General features: G+C 39.7%; 1 protein-coding gene across 1 annotated transcript; it reads left to right on the top strand.

The window, feature by feature from the left end:
- The first annotated feature begins 10,236 nt into the window (after positions 1–10,236).
- Positions 10,237–12,277, top strand: LOC143631028 (uncharacterized). Its single transcript, XM_077099892.1, has 4 exons — positions 10,237–10,355; positions 10,650–10,792; positions 10,911–10,974; positions 11,674–12,277. The coding sequence occupies exons 2-4, from the start codon at positions 10,686–10,688 to the stop codon at positions 11,983–11,985; spliced, it is 483 nt and encodes a 160-aa protein (XP_076956007.1). The 5' UTR covers positions 10,237–10,355; positions 10,650–10,685; the 3' UTR covers positions 11,986–12,277.
- Positions 12,278–16,047: the final 3,770 nt, after the last annotated feature.

Raw genomic sequence — 16,047 nt, 5'->3', positions numbered from 1 at the left:
ACCCCATTGGTTGGTAGAAAAAGTGACTGACATTATCTTTTGAGATCTGCTTTTTCATGCTTTATCCAGTACCTTTATCTGATCCGCCCATGCCTGTTGCTGTTCCCTGTCAGCTTTTCTCTTGTCCCCTGCAGCTGCCATATCTTTTGATATCTTTACTTTTCAGAACTTTTTTACTGTTGATATCTTTTCTTTTACTTTTGGAGATCTTTTCTAGGGTTTGTGTCCCCTAGGGTTTGCCTATATATAGTACTATTTTCTTAACACTTCACACACTACACTTATTCTCTTCCTCCCTTTTTGCTCTCTGCCGTTGTTCTTCAGCCGCCTCCCTCCTCTATTGCCTCCGTTTTCTCCTCTCCTCTGCCCTGTTTTCCGGTAATATATATATATAATAATAACTTATTAATTATGCTAACTTATAATCAAGACTTAAAACAAATCATTAAAACAATAATCTTGTTTATAGGTTAACTTGTGCTTGTTTAAAGTTGGTTCTTGCTTTATCTTACACCGCATCGTTTATCAAGTGAGTTATCTCGTATCTAATCCCTTTTTATTTTAAATGCTTTGGGATGTTCATGTGTTCATACAAAACTTGAGTCTTAAACTGTTTATGAACTTTAGTCGCACAGTATCCCATGTGTTGAGGACGTTTACTTGGCTGTTTATTTGTATGTGTGTATCATTAACCGCTTTGTTCGGCCTATTCCGCAGTTTTCATGGATCCATTAGATGAACACGGGAGACCTATCGTTTACGGTTTTCTTTGTTTACACTTGCACAGATGTTTTCTCGTTTTTGTGCTCAATTGGGAGCACGGATTGAACTATGAACTATGAGCTATGATCTATTTAGGCTTGATCACAATCTGATTGCACCCTTGTTAAACACCAGACATACACGTGTTGCGCGCAGATTTATTGCTATCTATGTATTGTATTAAACTTGATTTCTCACCAACACGCAAGTGTTTGACGTTTATTTTAACACATGTTCAGGTTTGCAGTAGCCGTTTTGGAGCTTGTGGACACATAGGACGTTTTTACTTTTGGACCTAGATTAAAATGTATCAAGACAAGTTATTGCTGTTCGAATATTTTGATTTATAATATATTGATTTATGTTGATTTATATTATGTGTTTGCTTTGCGCGTGCGCGAATGAATGTATTTATTAAATATTGACACCCAATAGTGTCACGAGTAATGAAACAATATGTGGCGCCCCGATGTATAATCCGCCTTTGGTCGGGGTGTTACAGATTGGTATCAGAGCTCGTTGACTTTAGGATAGGTGGTTAGACGTAACGGCCTAGAATACCTAAGAGTCCCTTCTCGCGCATGAGAGAAATCTCATGTTTGCGCGCTTATTGTTAATTACTCGTTATTTATGAATATGCTCGCGCTTGCGCAGTATATGATTTTATGTTTTATTCCGCGATATTTCGATTTTTGTGAATTTCGATTTTTATTGATTTTACTTACATATTCGTTTGTTGGGATTGAAAATCCGAAAAGTCATGGTGATACATGAGTAGTTGATTTTCAATTTCCATTTACGATTATGTTCTGAGGTTGGAGACTTGAAAAGTCATGGTGATACATGAATTGTCGACCTCCAATACTCATTTTCTTGTATGTTTTATATTGAGGATTGAAAAGTCATGGTGATACATGAATCGTCAATCTCCAATACTCGTTTGCTCGTATATTTTAAATTGGGAATTCGGAAAGTCATGGTGATACATGAATTGTCGATTCTTGATTCGAATTTGTTACCTTAATTAAGTCTGCATTTAAAGTCATTTATTTTACTTTAACTTTTGACAGTAACTGACTCCGTGAAACCAAGCTTTTCGAGGTTATACTTTGCGCTAAAACCAAGATATTAACTAAAATTAAAACTTTTATAGAATGCCTCCGCTATCTCGCCGATTTCAGAGAAGAGAAGCCTCGCGCATGCGTAGACAGCAACGTTCCCAGGAAATGGCCGCCGCGATAGCCCAAGCCTTGAGCCAAAACAACACCTCGAGTTATAACATTAAGTCCTTTAACGCGGGTAACCCTCCAAAGTTCACAGGTCTTGAAGGAGCCACCGTGATGCTCCAGTGGCTTGAGAAAATAGAAAACACTTTCCTCCACACCCAATGCCCCTCAGACAGACGAACCCTGTATGCTTCCAGTGTCCTGGAATCCAGAGCGCTTACATGGTGGAATGGAGTAGCTCATGCGCGTGGCGCAGAGGCTGCTTCTAGCATGACATGGGAGGAATTCAAGGAAATTCTTACGCGAGAATTCTGCCCTCCCAACGAAGTTAAGCGCCTGGAGGAGGAATTTTGGAATCTTAAGCAATACAGCGGTGAAGCGCGCGAGTACGCGACGCGCTTCCACGAGCTAAGCTTACTGGTCCCTCACCTTGTTACCCCTTCCCGCCGAGCCATAGAGAAATTCCTTGGGGGTCTCCCCATGGAAATTCAAGATTCTGTATGGGCCAGAAACCCAGTAACCCTCTCTGACGCCATTGAGTTGGCCGCTGTGCTCAGCGATAACCATGTCAGAGCAGGAACCCTGTTCCTGCGGGGAGCTGAGAAAACCAAACCCACCAAGACTGTCCCTGAACCAACAGAAACCAAACCTGAACCCTCAAACCGTAACAACCTCAAGCGCAGGCGCAAGGCCTATGCGCTTACCAACCCGCCCATTGTCCAGCAACCCATTTATCAACCCCCAGTTTATGCGCCTAACCCTCTGACAGCTTACCCAACACCTCCTGTAGTCCACAACTATGCCTTAACCAATCCAGCACTCCCTGCCCCGCCACCTAAGAAACCTTACACAGGAAATCAACCCTTTTGCCCAACCTGTAGACTTCACCACCCAACCCAAACCCCGTGTCGTCAATGTAACCGATGTGGCCGCGTTAGTCACTCTGCTGAGTTCTGTAAAATCCTTCCCGCCAACCCAATTGCGCCAACACCACCAGTCTACCCGCAGAACCCACAATCAATCTACCAAAACCCACGACCCAGGTCGTGCTATAACTGCGGTGATCCCAGTCATTTCCGGAACGCGTGCCCGAGACTACAAGTTCAGATCACACAAGCGAATCCGGTGAACCAGATTTCAAACCAAGTGACGCGTGGACGAGCTTTTAACATAACCGCGCACCAAGCGCAAGCGAATAATGACGTAGTTAATGGTACATTTTTGCTTAACGGATTTTATGCTTCTGTACTTTTTGATACTGGCGCCGATCGAAGTTTTATCTCTCGCGCCTTCGAGCAGAAGCTTGCGCGACCGCGCAACGATTTAAAAGAAGATTTTTCAGTTGAATTGGCTAATGGCGAAATTATTTTAATTAACTCGGTGATTAAAGATTGCACGCTTAACCTTAACGAAAACGATTTTCTGATCGACCTCATCCCTATGCCTCTTGGAAGCTTTGATGTTATTATTGGTATGGACTGGCTCTCGAATAATCGCGCCGAAGTTATTTGCGCCAAGAAGTTGATTCGCATTCCTCGAGAAAATGGTGATCTTCATATCTACGGCGAAAAACCCTCCAGTGGTCTTAAACTTATGTCTTGCGCCGAAGCCCAAAGACTCATGCGGAAGAAGTGTATTGCATTCTTAGCTCATGTGGTTAAACCTGCTGAAGAAAAGAAGCTTCGCGATATCCCCGTCGTGCGTGATTTCCCTGAAGTTTTTCCTGATGATCTTCCTGGTATCCCTCCCGCTCGTGAAGTCGAGTTCCGTATTGATCTTGTCCCTGGTGCTTCCCCCGTTGCTAAATCTCCTTATCGTCTTGCACCCGCTGAGATGCAAGAATTGGCAAGCCAACTTCAAGAGTTGACTGCTAAAGGATTCATCCGCCCTAGCTCTTCGCCCTGGGGTGCTCCGGTGTTGTTCGTTAAAAAGAAAGATGGATCGTTTCGCATGTGTATTGATTACCGCGAGTTGAACAAACTCACCATTAAAAACCGGTATCCCTTACCGCGTATTGACGACCTCTTTGATCAACTCCAAGGTGCCTCTTGTTTCTCGAAGATTGATCTCCGCTCTGGCTATCACCAGTTGCGCATCCGCGATGAAGATGTTCCGAAGACTGCTTTTCGAACTCGTTATGGCCATTTTGAATTCTTGGTCATGTCCTTCGGTTTAACCAACGCACCCGCCGTTTTCATGGATCTAATGAATCGGGTGTGTAGGCCTTTCTTGGATAAATTCGTGATTGTGTTTATCGATGATGTTCTGGTGTATTCTAAGACCAAGGCCGAGCATGAGCAACATCTCCGATTGGTATTGCAAAAGCTTAGAGCCGAGCAGCTCTATGCTAAGCTTTCCAAGTGTGAATTCTGGTCTGATGAAGTACAGTTTCTTGGTCATGTTGTTAACAAGATGGGTATTCATGTCGACCCATCCAAGATTGAAGCAATCAAGAACTGGATTACGCCATCCTCTCCTTCCGAGATCCGTTCCTTTCTGGGCTTAGCTGGTTATTACCGGCGATTTATTTCGAACTTCTCAAAGATCGCTTTGCCTTTAACAGCTCTAACGCACAAAGGTAAACCATATATTTGGGGCTCGAAGCAAGAAAAAGCCTTTCTAACGCTCAAGCGTTTGTTGTGTGAAGCTCCTGTTCTTGCGCTACCTGAGGGTAATGATGATTTTGTCGTGTATTGCGATGCATCCAACCAAGGTCTCGGTTGTGTTCTTATGCAACGAGGCAAGGTTATCGCTTACGCATCAAGGCAACTCAAGGTTCATGAAAAGAATTATACAACTCACGATCTCGAACTTGGTGCAGTTGTATTTGCCTTGAAGATCTGGAGACACTACCTTTATGGTACTAAGTGTATCCTTTACACCGACCATAAAAGCCTTCAGCATATCTTTGATCAGAAGGAACTTAACATGAGGCAACGCCGATGGAACGAACTCATCAGCGATTACGATTGTGAGATCCGGTATCATCCTGGTAAGGCTAATGTGGTAGCCGATGCGCTCAGCCGAAAACCCTGCCAGCTTAACTGTATTTTGCCGCGCACGCAGCTTCACTTCGCGCCGATTCAAAGCAACCTTGAATCGCGTATTCATGACGCGCAGCGCGCATCCATCAGTAATGGTAACCTTCGCGCCGAGTTAGCGTGTGGCGCGGAAGCGCATTTTGTCCCTAATCTGAGTGGAATTCTCTGCTATCTCAATCGCATCTGGATTCCCTTTGATGAGAATCTTCGCGCTGATATCCTGAGTGAAGCGCATAAATCTCGGTATTCTATTCATCCCGGCGCTGATAAGATGTACAAGGATTTGCGCATTACTTATTGGTGGCCCGGTATGAAAAAGGATATTGCTGTGTTCGTAGCTAGATGCCTGACTTGTTCTAAAGTAAAAGCTGAACACCAACGCCCATCTGGTTTGCTCGAACAACCAGAAATTCCTACGTGGAAATGGGAATGTGTAGCGATGGACTTTATTACCAAGTTACCTTTGACAGCAAGCAAACATGATAGCATTTGGGTAATAGTGGATCGATTGACTAAGTCTGCTCACTTTCTGCCCATTCGTGAAAACTACCGTGTTGAGCATCTCGCGCAGCTTTATGTCAAGGAAATTGTCTGCCGCCATGGTACTCCTTTGAGCATCATATCCGATCGCGATGGCCGTTTTATATCTCGCTTTTGGAAATCTCTCCAATCTGCGCTAGGAACTCGCTTGGACATGAGTACGGCATATCATCCCCAGACTGACGGTCAGTCTGAGCGAACTATTCAAACTCTTGAGGATATGCTCCGATCTTGTGTTCTTGATTTTGGAGGTAATTGGGATTCGCACCTGCCTTTGATCGAGTTCTCTTATAATAACAGCTATCATTCCAGTATTGGTATGGCCCCATTTGAAGCACTTTACGGTCGTAAGTGCCGCTCCCCGATTTGTTGGAGCGAAGTGGGAGAAGCTCAAATCACAGGACCCGAACTTGTTCAAGAGACAACCGATAAAATCGCCAAGATCCGTGATCATCTGCTGACTGCCAGAAGCCGACAGAAGAGTTACGCAGATCGTAGGCGGAAGCCTCTCGAATTTCAAGTTGGTGATCTTGTTCTCCTCAAAGTGTCGCCTTGGAAAGGTGTTGTCCGCTTTGGGAAGAAAGGTAAGCTTGCTCCTCGATATGTTGGACCATTTAAGATTCTCGCGCGTGTGGGAAAAGTTGCCTACAGACTTGACCTGCCGCCCGCGCTCAGTAATGTGCATCCAACGTTCCATGTATCCAATCTCAAGAAGTGTTTAGCTGACGAGAACCTTCACATTCCACTTGATGAAGTTCAAGTTGATGAATCTATGCATTTCGTTGAGAAGCCTGTTGAGATTATGGATCGCGAGGTAAAGCAAACCAAGCGCAGTCGTATCCCTATCGTGAAAGTTCGCTGGGAGTCCAAGCGCGGAGCCGAGTTTACATGGGAAAGGGAAGATCAAATGAAGATCAAGTACCCGCACCTGTTCTCTGCGCAACCCACTTCGAGATAAATTTCGGGACGAAATTTCTTAAAGTAGGGGAGACTGTGACATCTGACCCGATCCGACCCGACCCAGGTACCCGTTTCTCTGACCCGATCTCTTTATTTTATTATTTAATATTTATACTTATTTTACTTTTAATAATAATAATATACTTTTCCCTCCCGCCTCTTTCTCTCTCTTTCTTTCCGCCGTTCCGTCCCTCTTCCTTCTCTCTTTCCGCCTTTTTTTCCCTTTTGTCGCCGTCCCGCCCTTAAGCCTTGTTTCCCTTTTCCTTAACTCTTTGCTTGTCCTTTGGTTCTTCCTGCCTAAGGATGTCTGCAGCTCCACGCGCCAGACTCCTTACATGGAAGCCTGCGTGAAGACATCTTGTTCCTGCGATGCGTGAAGAGAACTCTTCTCGCAGCGCGCTAAGAATGCATGTTCTTCCCGCAATGCGCTAAGAATGTATGTTCTTCCCGCGATGCGCTTAGAATTCTAGTTCTTCACGCAGCACGCTAAGGATTTGTGATTCTTCCCGCAGTGCGCTAAGGATTGTTGTGCCAGCCTTCGCGCTCGCGCACTCAGCCTTCCCGCGCTTAACCCTTGTATCTTCTGTTTATTCTAGCCGTTTGCTTTTGTCATGTCTTTTCTTCTGAGCTGTTGACCTAACCTATCTAATGTCTGAATAGTTTCTTTCGGCGCAGCATGCGTACCAACCCCATTGGTTGGTAGAAAAAGTGACTGACATTATCTTTTGAGATCTGCTTTTTCATGCTTTATCCAGTACCTTTATCTGATCCGCCCATGCCTGTTGCTGTTCCCTGTCAGCTTTTCTCTTGTCCCCTGCAGCTGCCATATCTTTTGATATCTTTACTTTTCAGAACTTTTTTACTGTTGATATCTTTTCTTTTACTTTTGGAGATCTTTTCTAGGGTTTGTGTCCCCTAGGGTTTGCCTATATATAGTACTATTTTCTTAACACTTCACACACTACACTTATTCTCTTCCTCCCTTTTTGCTCTCTGCCGTTGTTCTTCAGCCGCCTCCCTCCTCTATTGCCTCCGTTTTCTCCTCTCCTCTGCCCTGTTTTCCGGTAATATATATATATAATAATAACTTATTAATTATGCTAACTTATAATCAAGACTTAAAACAAATCATTAAAACAATAATCTTGTTTATAGGTTAACTTGTGCTTGTTTAAAGTTGGTTCTTGCTTTATCTTACACCGCATCGTTTATCAAGTGAGTTATCTCGTATCTAATCCCTTTTTATTTTAAATGCTTTGGGATGTTCATGTGTTCATACAAAACTTGAGTCTTAAACTGTTTATGAACTTTAGTCGCGCAGTATCCCATGTGTTGAGGACGTTTACTTGGCTGTTTATTTGTATGTGTGTATCATTAACCGCTTTGTTCGGCCTATTCCGCAGTTTTCATGGATCCATTAGATGAACACGGGAGACCTATCGTTTACGGTTTTCTTTGTTTACACTTGCACAGATGTTTTCTCGTTTTTGTGCTCAATTGGGAGCACGGATTGAACTATGAACTATGAGCTATGATCTATTTAGGCTTGATCACAATCTGATTGCACCCTTGTTAAACACCAGACATACACGTGTTGCGCGCAGATTTATTGCTATCTATGTATTGTATTAAACTTGATTTCTCACCAACACGCAAGTGTTTGACGTTTATTTTAACACATGTTCAGGTTTGCAGTAGCCGTTTTGGAGCTTGTGGACACATAGGACGTTTTTACTTTTGGACCTAGATTAAAATGTATCAAGACAAGTTATTGCTGTTCGAATATTTTGATTTATAATATATTGATTTATGTTGATTTATATTATGTGTTTGCTTTGCGCGTGCGCGAATGAATGTATTTATTAAATATTGACACCCAATAGTGTCACGAGTAATGAAAAAATATGTGGCGCCCCGATGTATAATCCGCCTTTGGTCGGGGTGTTACAGCCATGGTGGGAATTTGGTAAATCTCTACACTCCAACTAAAAATATTAATCTTGCCCGGCACCCAATTGCACCATTTGAACTTATATAGGTTGTTTTGAACCATGCACCTATATTTACGTAATATATCCGCAAGTTTCATTAGTCACACAAACAACATCCACACACATATTTGCATGACAACTCACAACTTTTATTACTTATACAACTAACCCATAATTTTTTTTAATATAGTAACCTTTAGGTTTAATTAACTTAATATTAAGCCCATAACCTCTAACATGTTAACCCCTAATAGCATTCCTGACCGCTTCTTTATCTATATCTTTATAAATACACTAAAAAACACTACAATTTCTTTCTCATATACAATTAGATAATATTTTTTTACATATTTATTATTATTATCTTTTCTCTCTCCTCCATTCACAACCACTTTCTAATATATTAAAAAAAATAGATGATGAATAGTGTTTCTCCAAATTCACTCATCTTTCTAAAATTTTTTCTCTTCCTAACTCAGGATCACTTAACATCCTTTAAAATATTTAGAGAACTGATGGACCCCAATTCAGTAAACGACTACTAGCCGTAGGAGATGGGTCGGGTCTAACCTGGAGCTGGTCTCCAACACATGAAAATGGGTGATGGTTCAAGTTTCACCCACGTTCTCCACCACCAGCTAGTTATTTTACATGTGTTTCTTAGCATTTTAATTACTTGTATTTATCTACTTGTACGTTAAGTTTCTTAGGTAGTAGGCAGTTTTATTTTCCCTGTTATTTAGGATCATGGGTCAGTTATCTATTTTCTGGTTTCTTTATGTACTCAATTATCAATGAATGAGAGGTGGTGATTTTATGTTTAATTTTCTTTACTCGGTTCTTTCCTTCGTGAGTGACCAGTAAACCATTGCTAGCACAAGTTGGCTCCTTGTGTGGTGATCTTTGGACTCTACTCAGACCTAAGGTGGTGTTTCTTTATCCTTAGGGTTGATTAGATTTGCCCTATCGAATCCTCGTGTGGTGAATTTCTGTATCACGAGTATTCATTAGTAGTCGATTTCTTTGTCAGTATCAAATTATTATCCGTTACCGGGCTGATTCCTATCAAGAACTCTCTCACATAATTATATAGGAGTTGTCAAGAATGCTCTAAGTTGCATTAAGCTACACAAACAACCATACAAATTTTTTAAAATTATCCAAACCAATCTATATTTATACTCTCTTATAAAAAGTTATAAGTTTTGCCACTTGTTACTCTCACATTAAACCTTACTCTTTTTTAACAAATTTATAATAGTAAAATAATAGTTACAATTTTTAAAATTTATGCTTCAATATTTGTTATTAAAATATTTACTTCCTATTTTATTTTAAAAAAAACTGATATTTATAATCTCTTTAAAATTGTTTTAAAAACTATTGCACAACGACTATATTAATAGCGTTTAACGTGTATATTGTTTCTTGTATACTAACTATTTATTAAATATTGTATTTCCAAAAAGTATCCATACTATACACGAATCTCAAACTAATAATAAACCAAAACCATACCAATCGAGTTCTCCTATGTCACCGTCGCAACACGTGTTTAGTAATAGAAAAGTACGAGTAAATTTTAGTGAAGGAGGAACATTGAAACTCAATTATTATTTAATATTTAATAATTTTATTATTTTATTCAATTATATATATTTCTATATTTGGTCTTTTTAGCTGTATATATGAAGCAACCCCGCTCCTTCGTCCCACTTCTTTCTGCGTCATCTACGCCCAATTTCTTGTCCTATTTTTCCTTTATTATTATTATTATTATTAATATTATTTTCACTTCAAAACAAGCTCAAATTTCCTAATCTATAACTCCCTAGGTAAGATTTAAATTCTTTAATTTTCCCAAATAATTTTGCTGAATTTTTTGCTTCGATTATAACACGGAACGTTGTCGTTTTGATTTTGTCCCCTTTTCCGTGTTTTTAATTTTTTATATACATATTCGTTAATTTCAATCTCGTTTTCAAATATAATATTATTATATTATTTGTTTGACCAGATCTGAATTTCAGATATTGTTAAATTAATAAATGAATTCACAGTATGATTTATAATTATTATTCTTTTAACAGATCTATGGTTTGTGTTTGACCTGATTTATATTTAAACAGGTGTTGTTGATTCTGTTACAAAACATAAAACAAAACATGAATCACTGTGGGATCCAACAAGTGGTTTGTCCGAAGCCTAGGCGGCTTAGTTATGTCAATTCTGTTATGAATGAGTCTGTTAGGCCGTTAAGATTGCATATGTGGTATGTGTTTGTTAATTTAGTTTTTTTTTTTTTTTTAATTTTATTTTATATGATTGTTTGTTTAATGAGGTTTGTATATTAGAAATGATATTGATTGTTGTTATTTTTGAATTTGTAGCTATCAGCAGGAACCGTGTGAGTTCGAATCAGGACCGGAGCTTTTGGACCTTATTATTGCAAAGGTATGGTTGTTTCTTTAGTTTTTAGCATCTTTGATCGGTTTTAAAATACGCGCATAACATGGTTGTATAAATCGTGCCTAGGTACCGTTAGTCGATAGTCGGTACCCCCGTTAATCATTGGAACTTTATATAAACATATTAAGTTTTTCGTATATATATTTATTTGAAAAATTACATATAGATTTCCAATTTGATTGATTAATCCCTATTAAACCTGATTCGTAGTCTGTACCCCACCGCCTGACTAGCGCCCATCGGGTTCTGCAAGTCTGCAACCCATGTTACGCCTTACGCAGTTAACAGTTATTTGCACATATAAGAAATTTTCATTTCAAATAAAAGGATCCAATTACAATAAAGAGGCAGGTAAGCGGGCAACAAGTTGCGCGCCACCCCCTTTTGAATGGCAGAACAGATCCTACTGAAAATAAAATTATCGTTCTTCGGCGTCGTTGAGTTAGCGAGTAGGAATAAATTAGACCGTTGCACATATTAGACCATTGATTGAACAAATTTGGCTAGAGATGATAGGAATAAATTAGGCCGTCAATTGCAGTTAACGAGTATTTGAAAAAATTAGACTGTTGATTGCAGCGGGTCTGAGTTTTTTTAAATCTCATTGCAGATTTGAAAACTTAACAAGTTATAATATTAGCTATATAAATAACTTTTAGTCTCATGGTGTTTTTGTTGTTGCAGAGTGGTAGTTATGGTGCACCAGACCAAACATGTACAAATGTAGCTTCGTCGCCCTCGTTCTTTAGTGGGTCACCGCCAAGTAGAGTTTCTAACCCGCTAGTTCAAGATGCTCGTTTTGGGGATAACAAGGTCCCTCCGGTTTCACCAGAACCGGTTATTCTAAACCCGACTTCGGGCATGTCATCTTCGTCATCTCGGAAAGTGGGATACCCACGCCCGAACTATGGCAACAAACCGGCGGTCAGGATTGAAGGGTTTGACTACCTCGACAGGGATAACTGTCGCAATCGTAGCGTCCCTGCTCTGGCTTGAAACAAACCCATGTTCTAGAAATATATGTTATTGATGAAGTATATAAAGGAGATGATCAAATCAAAGGAAGTATTTGGGAATTTAATTTTAGTCTTATTAAGAGGATTTTTGCACATCTTGAAGAAGATACAACCACTCATTAATGTAAATAGGTTTAAGAAGAGAGGGTAATTTGTATGTATGTATTATGTATATGTGACTACTTTGAGAGTTATTAACCGAAAATAATGATGAAGATCATGATTTGTAACTTGTAAGTACAAACAATCAAAGGAAGGGAATTTCCTAATTATGTTATGATTATCAAGTGTATAAAAATTAGTATTTTTTGGTCTTGTCTATTTGCAATTTTGCACATGTAATGTTAGTTCCTTCCATGTACATTTGTTCACAACTTTAAAATATATTTACATTCATTTCCTAACTTTTGTTATCAAAATTTTGATATAAAACATAATTTTATAATAAAAAGCTTTGGTGTTAAATGTAACTCAGGTTCAAGTCATGTTCACAACATTTAGTTTTAGCGGCACCATGATGATGATGTGAGACTAAGATTGTAAGTGACGTTTACTAATTGGATTCTTGAACTTAACAAAATTTATCTCACCGCACTGTCGTGTCTTCAGACGAGTGTTTACGGACGTTTACTTTATGTGAGGGTTTTCCTGGTATCAAAAGACAAATATAATTCAATGTGGTGAATTTAGTTAGTAACTTATTTGAATAATTCGTTGGCCGCTGAAAATAATTAATAAAGTATTTTTCTTCGTTTTTGACACTCTAGGGCGTGCAACTAACTTTTTATTTATTTATTTATTTATTTATTTGACACTTAATTCAATTATATTTCTCTGCTACTTTTTTTTTTCATTTAATTTTAAAGCCTGCCCTCAACCAGTCAATCGTTCTTCTAGTCACTAGATTAGGTCATAATCCATGTATATGGGACCCGACCACCATAGGCAAGATGTGGTATTTAATTTTTTTTGAACGACCAACTAAGTAACGCCGAGTACTTCGTACGCGGCTCTTATTGGCTAAAGGTAGCCCGAGCCGGCCACTAGTCCGGACGGACGGAGCCCCCAGCGGTCCACCTTTTGAAGGATTCACCAGATAAAACCTGACCCCTACCCGCCAAATGGCACGACAGCGAGGAGCCGGTAAAACCGGGTGACCAGAACTCGAACCCTGGGAAGCCAGGGTCACCCCTCATATCTCTCATATAAATTGGTGATAGTGAGGTTTGAACCCCCTACCTCTCACTTATAAAGTGAGTGCTCTACCATTGAACCACAACCAATTTATAGGATGTGGCATTTAATGGTTCGTGTAAACGAGTTGACGAGTCAAAACATCCTGAAACCAAATAAGTTGACACCAACTTAAATATGACTCATGTATTCATGAGTTAACACAAATTAATATCGTTTAATCTTAGAAACTTTAATAATTTTAGTACATTAAAAACAAAAAAACCAGAGGGATTGAGGTTTTGAAAAGTAATCATGCTTTCATTTGTTACTATATTTTCTCTAGGGATATGATGTCTTGAGAAACAAATTGTTTGACGAATGTGTTAAAGGCTGAATCGATCTTTAATGTGTTGTTTTAGCGGGTGCTCAGGTTCAAATCCTATAAGGCTATGTGTAGTGGAGGGGCTATAAATTGAGGCGTTTTGCATCATGTGGCGCCCAGTCAGCATAGAGTGGGTTTTTGTTTTTGGGGTGTAATGGTGTAGGAGCTACAAATAGTAATATAATATATCTATATATATATATATATAGGTATTGGATCATTTCGGAAGTTTTTTTACAGCGAGAAGTGAAGGTGTAACTCCATTAATCCCTAATTTCACTCTCTTTCTTATGTGTAGGTGCATATGTATGTGTGTAGATACGTATGTTTGTATTTGTGTACGTATGTTTGTATATGTGTATGTATGTTTGTATGTGTGTAGGTACATAGGTTTTAATGTGGCTCGGTACATTTATATGTTTGTAGGTTGGTTTGTATGTGTAATTAAGAAACAGATACAACCAACCTACATATATGTATGTAACATCATATGAAAGGGAGTGAAATTAAAGATTAATGGAGTTATACATTCACTTCTCGCACTTCTCGCTGTAATATCACTTCTCGCAAGATCCATCCCCATATATATATACATATATATATATATAATAATATAAACAAACAAAACAACAGACATGCTGGGCGAGAAAAAGACCCCGCCCTGCCCCTTCCCTTTTCGCCCACTTATCGCTGGGGGGGGGGGGCGGTGTTCGCGCCCAAAATTCACTCAAATCGGCACCCACTACACATGACCTAAGAGTCTAATTTTTTAGTAATTGTGTTTACAACTTTGTTTATTTGACTATATCAGCCCTTTAAATTTAATATTTAAAGTAAATTTCTTACAAATTTAATATTAATTTTTATTCTTTAATAAATTGATTTTTTTTCAACAAATTTCATTAAAAACCAACAAAACAAAACCCCTCCTATCAAGAAGTTAGCAAGGGCCGGGAACAACCAAAACAAAAATTTCGAAAAGAAATTATCCCAACCAGAGTACTAGACCAATCTATCTCCAATCGATGTGCTCCATTTTTTATTCAACGAAAACTTAACACATTTATCTCGCCGATGATAGTTCCGATCTTCATAAGAATGTTCTCAAATATAAGCTTGTTTCGAGCTCTCCAAATGCTCCATATCGTCACCATCATTATCATAAGAATAATAAATAGTTTTAATAAAATAGAGCATTCTGAGAACACATAAAAAATTTTCAAGACATTTTTGTTTCTTTGCACACTATTTTATTACTTAAATAAATTATCTTTAAAACATAAAATTTTAGTTATAATACTTTTGAAATATTAAACTAGATAAGTTGCATATATCATTCATTACTTAACAAATCAAACGGATACCAATCGAGTTTGAATAATAAAGGACCTATTAACTAAAACGTGTATGCTTTAATTCTATAAAGCAAACTATTCCCTATTGATAAATATCAGTCCCAACTTTACACTTGCCTGCTGGCAGTACCAACTATTTGTGTATTTGTTTTTAACGGGCCACGACTAACGGATGTTAACTCCGTTAGTCTTTGTCTGACGTGGCCATCCCAGTTGGCAAAAACTTTATTACGTGGCGGCTGACTATGTCCATCCCACCACTAAACCCATCATCTTCAACCTATTACCCTTTACAACCCCCAACCACCTCAACACCACCAGTCCACCACCCATGCAACCATCGCCGGAACCCCGACCACCGCCATGCCCATCCACAGCAGCCACCACTGGAACCCACCACCTGCAACTGGCCATCTTCCAGTCATCTTCTTCGACCCCCAACTAGCCGGATTTTTGCTCTAATCTTGTCGGAGTTCACGAACCCAGATCCACCACTGGAACCCACCACCTACAACTGGCCATCTCAATTCACCACCACCAATTCTAACAACGCCACCGCCGGAGACGACCTTTATCCGGCGATTGCGAACAAGTTTCGCCGTCTCATCCTTCACTGCCTCCACACACAGTCCACATATCCACCTGTCGTGGACATTTCCCCTCACCGTCGTGATGTACGCCACCGTACACTCTTCCGTCACCACTATCTCCGTCGCAAAATAATCAAGCCAGGTCCCCAATTCTTGAGCCATATAAACCCTAACCCTAAAAAAAGAAGCAGATGATGAAGATTAATATGATTAGGGCTTGATAGTAGATGTTGGCAGGTAGTGGTGCTGGTGGCGGCAGGTGATAAGTGGTGTTGGAGGGCTGGTGGTGGTGTAGTTACTGGAGTAGAGAGGGAGAAAAGAAGAGAGAGAGATAGAGTGATTAGAGAGGGGTGATGGTGGTGGTAATGGTAATGGTGATTGTGTAATCTGCCACGTAGGCTTGATCATGCCACGTCTTTGCCATATAAGCACGTTTTTGACACGTATGCATGCCATATCATTATCGGACTAACAGGGTTAGTCTTCCGTTAGTCGCGGACCGTTAGAAACAAATAAATATTTAGTTCGGACTGACACCA

This window comes from Bidens hawaiensis, unplaced genomic scaffold (assembly GCF_021521415.1).
Source record: "Bidens hawaiensis isolate Kalapana, Puna unplaced genomic scaffold, B.hawaiensis_p1.1 tig00005935_1, whole genome shotgun sequence".
NCBI lineage: Eukaryota > Viridiplantae > Streptophyta > Magnoliopsida > Asterales > Asteraceae > Bidens > Bidens hawaiensis.
The sequence above is the reverse complement of the archived record's forward strand: the minus strand, read 5'-3'. Positions and strand labels throughout refer to the sequence as shown.

Coding starts and splice junctions, on each gene's coding strand:
- LOC143631028 (XM_077099892.1), top strand. CDS start 10,686: ATGAATCACTGTGGGATCCAACAAGTGGTTTGTCCGAAGCCTAGGCGG. Junction 10,793..10,910: donor CCGTTAAGATTGCATATGTG/GTATGTGTTTGT, acceptor TTGAATTTGTAG/CTATCAGCAGGAACCGTGTG. Junction 10,975..11,673: donor TGGACCTTATTATTGCAAAG/GTATGGTTGTTT, acceptor TTGTTGTTGCAG/AGTGGTAGTTATGGTGCACC.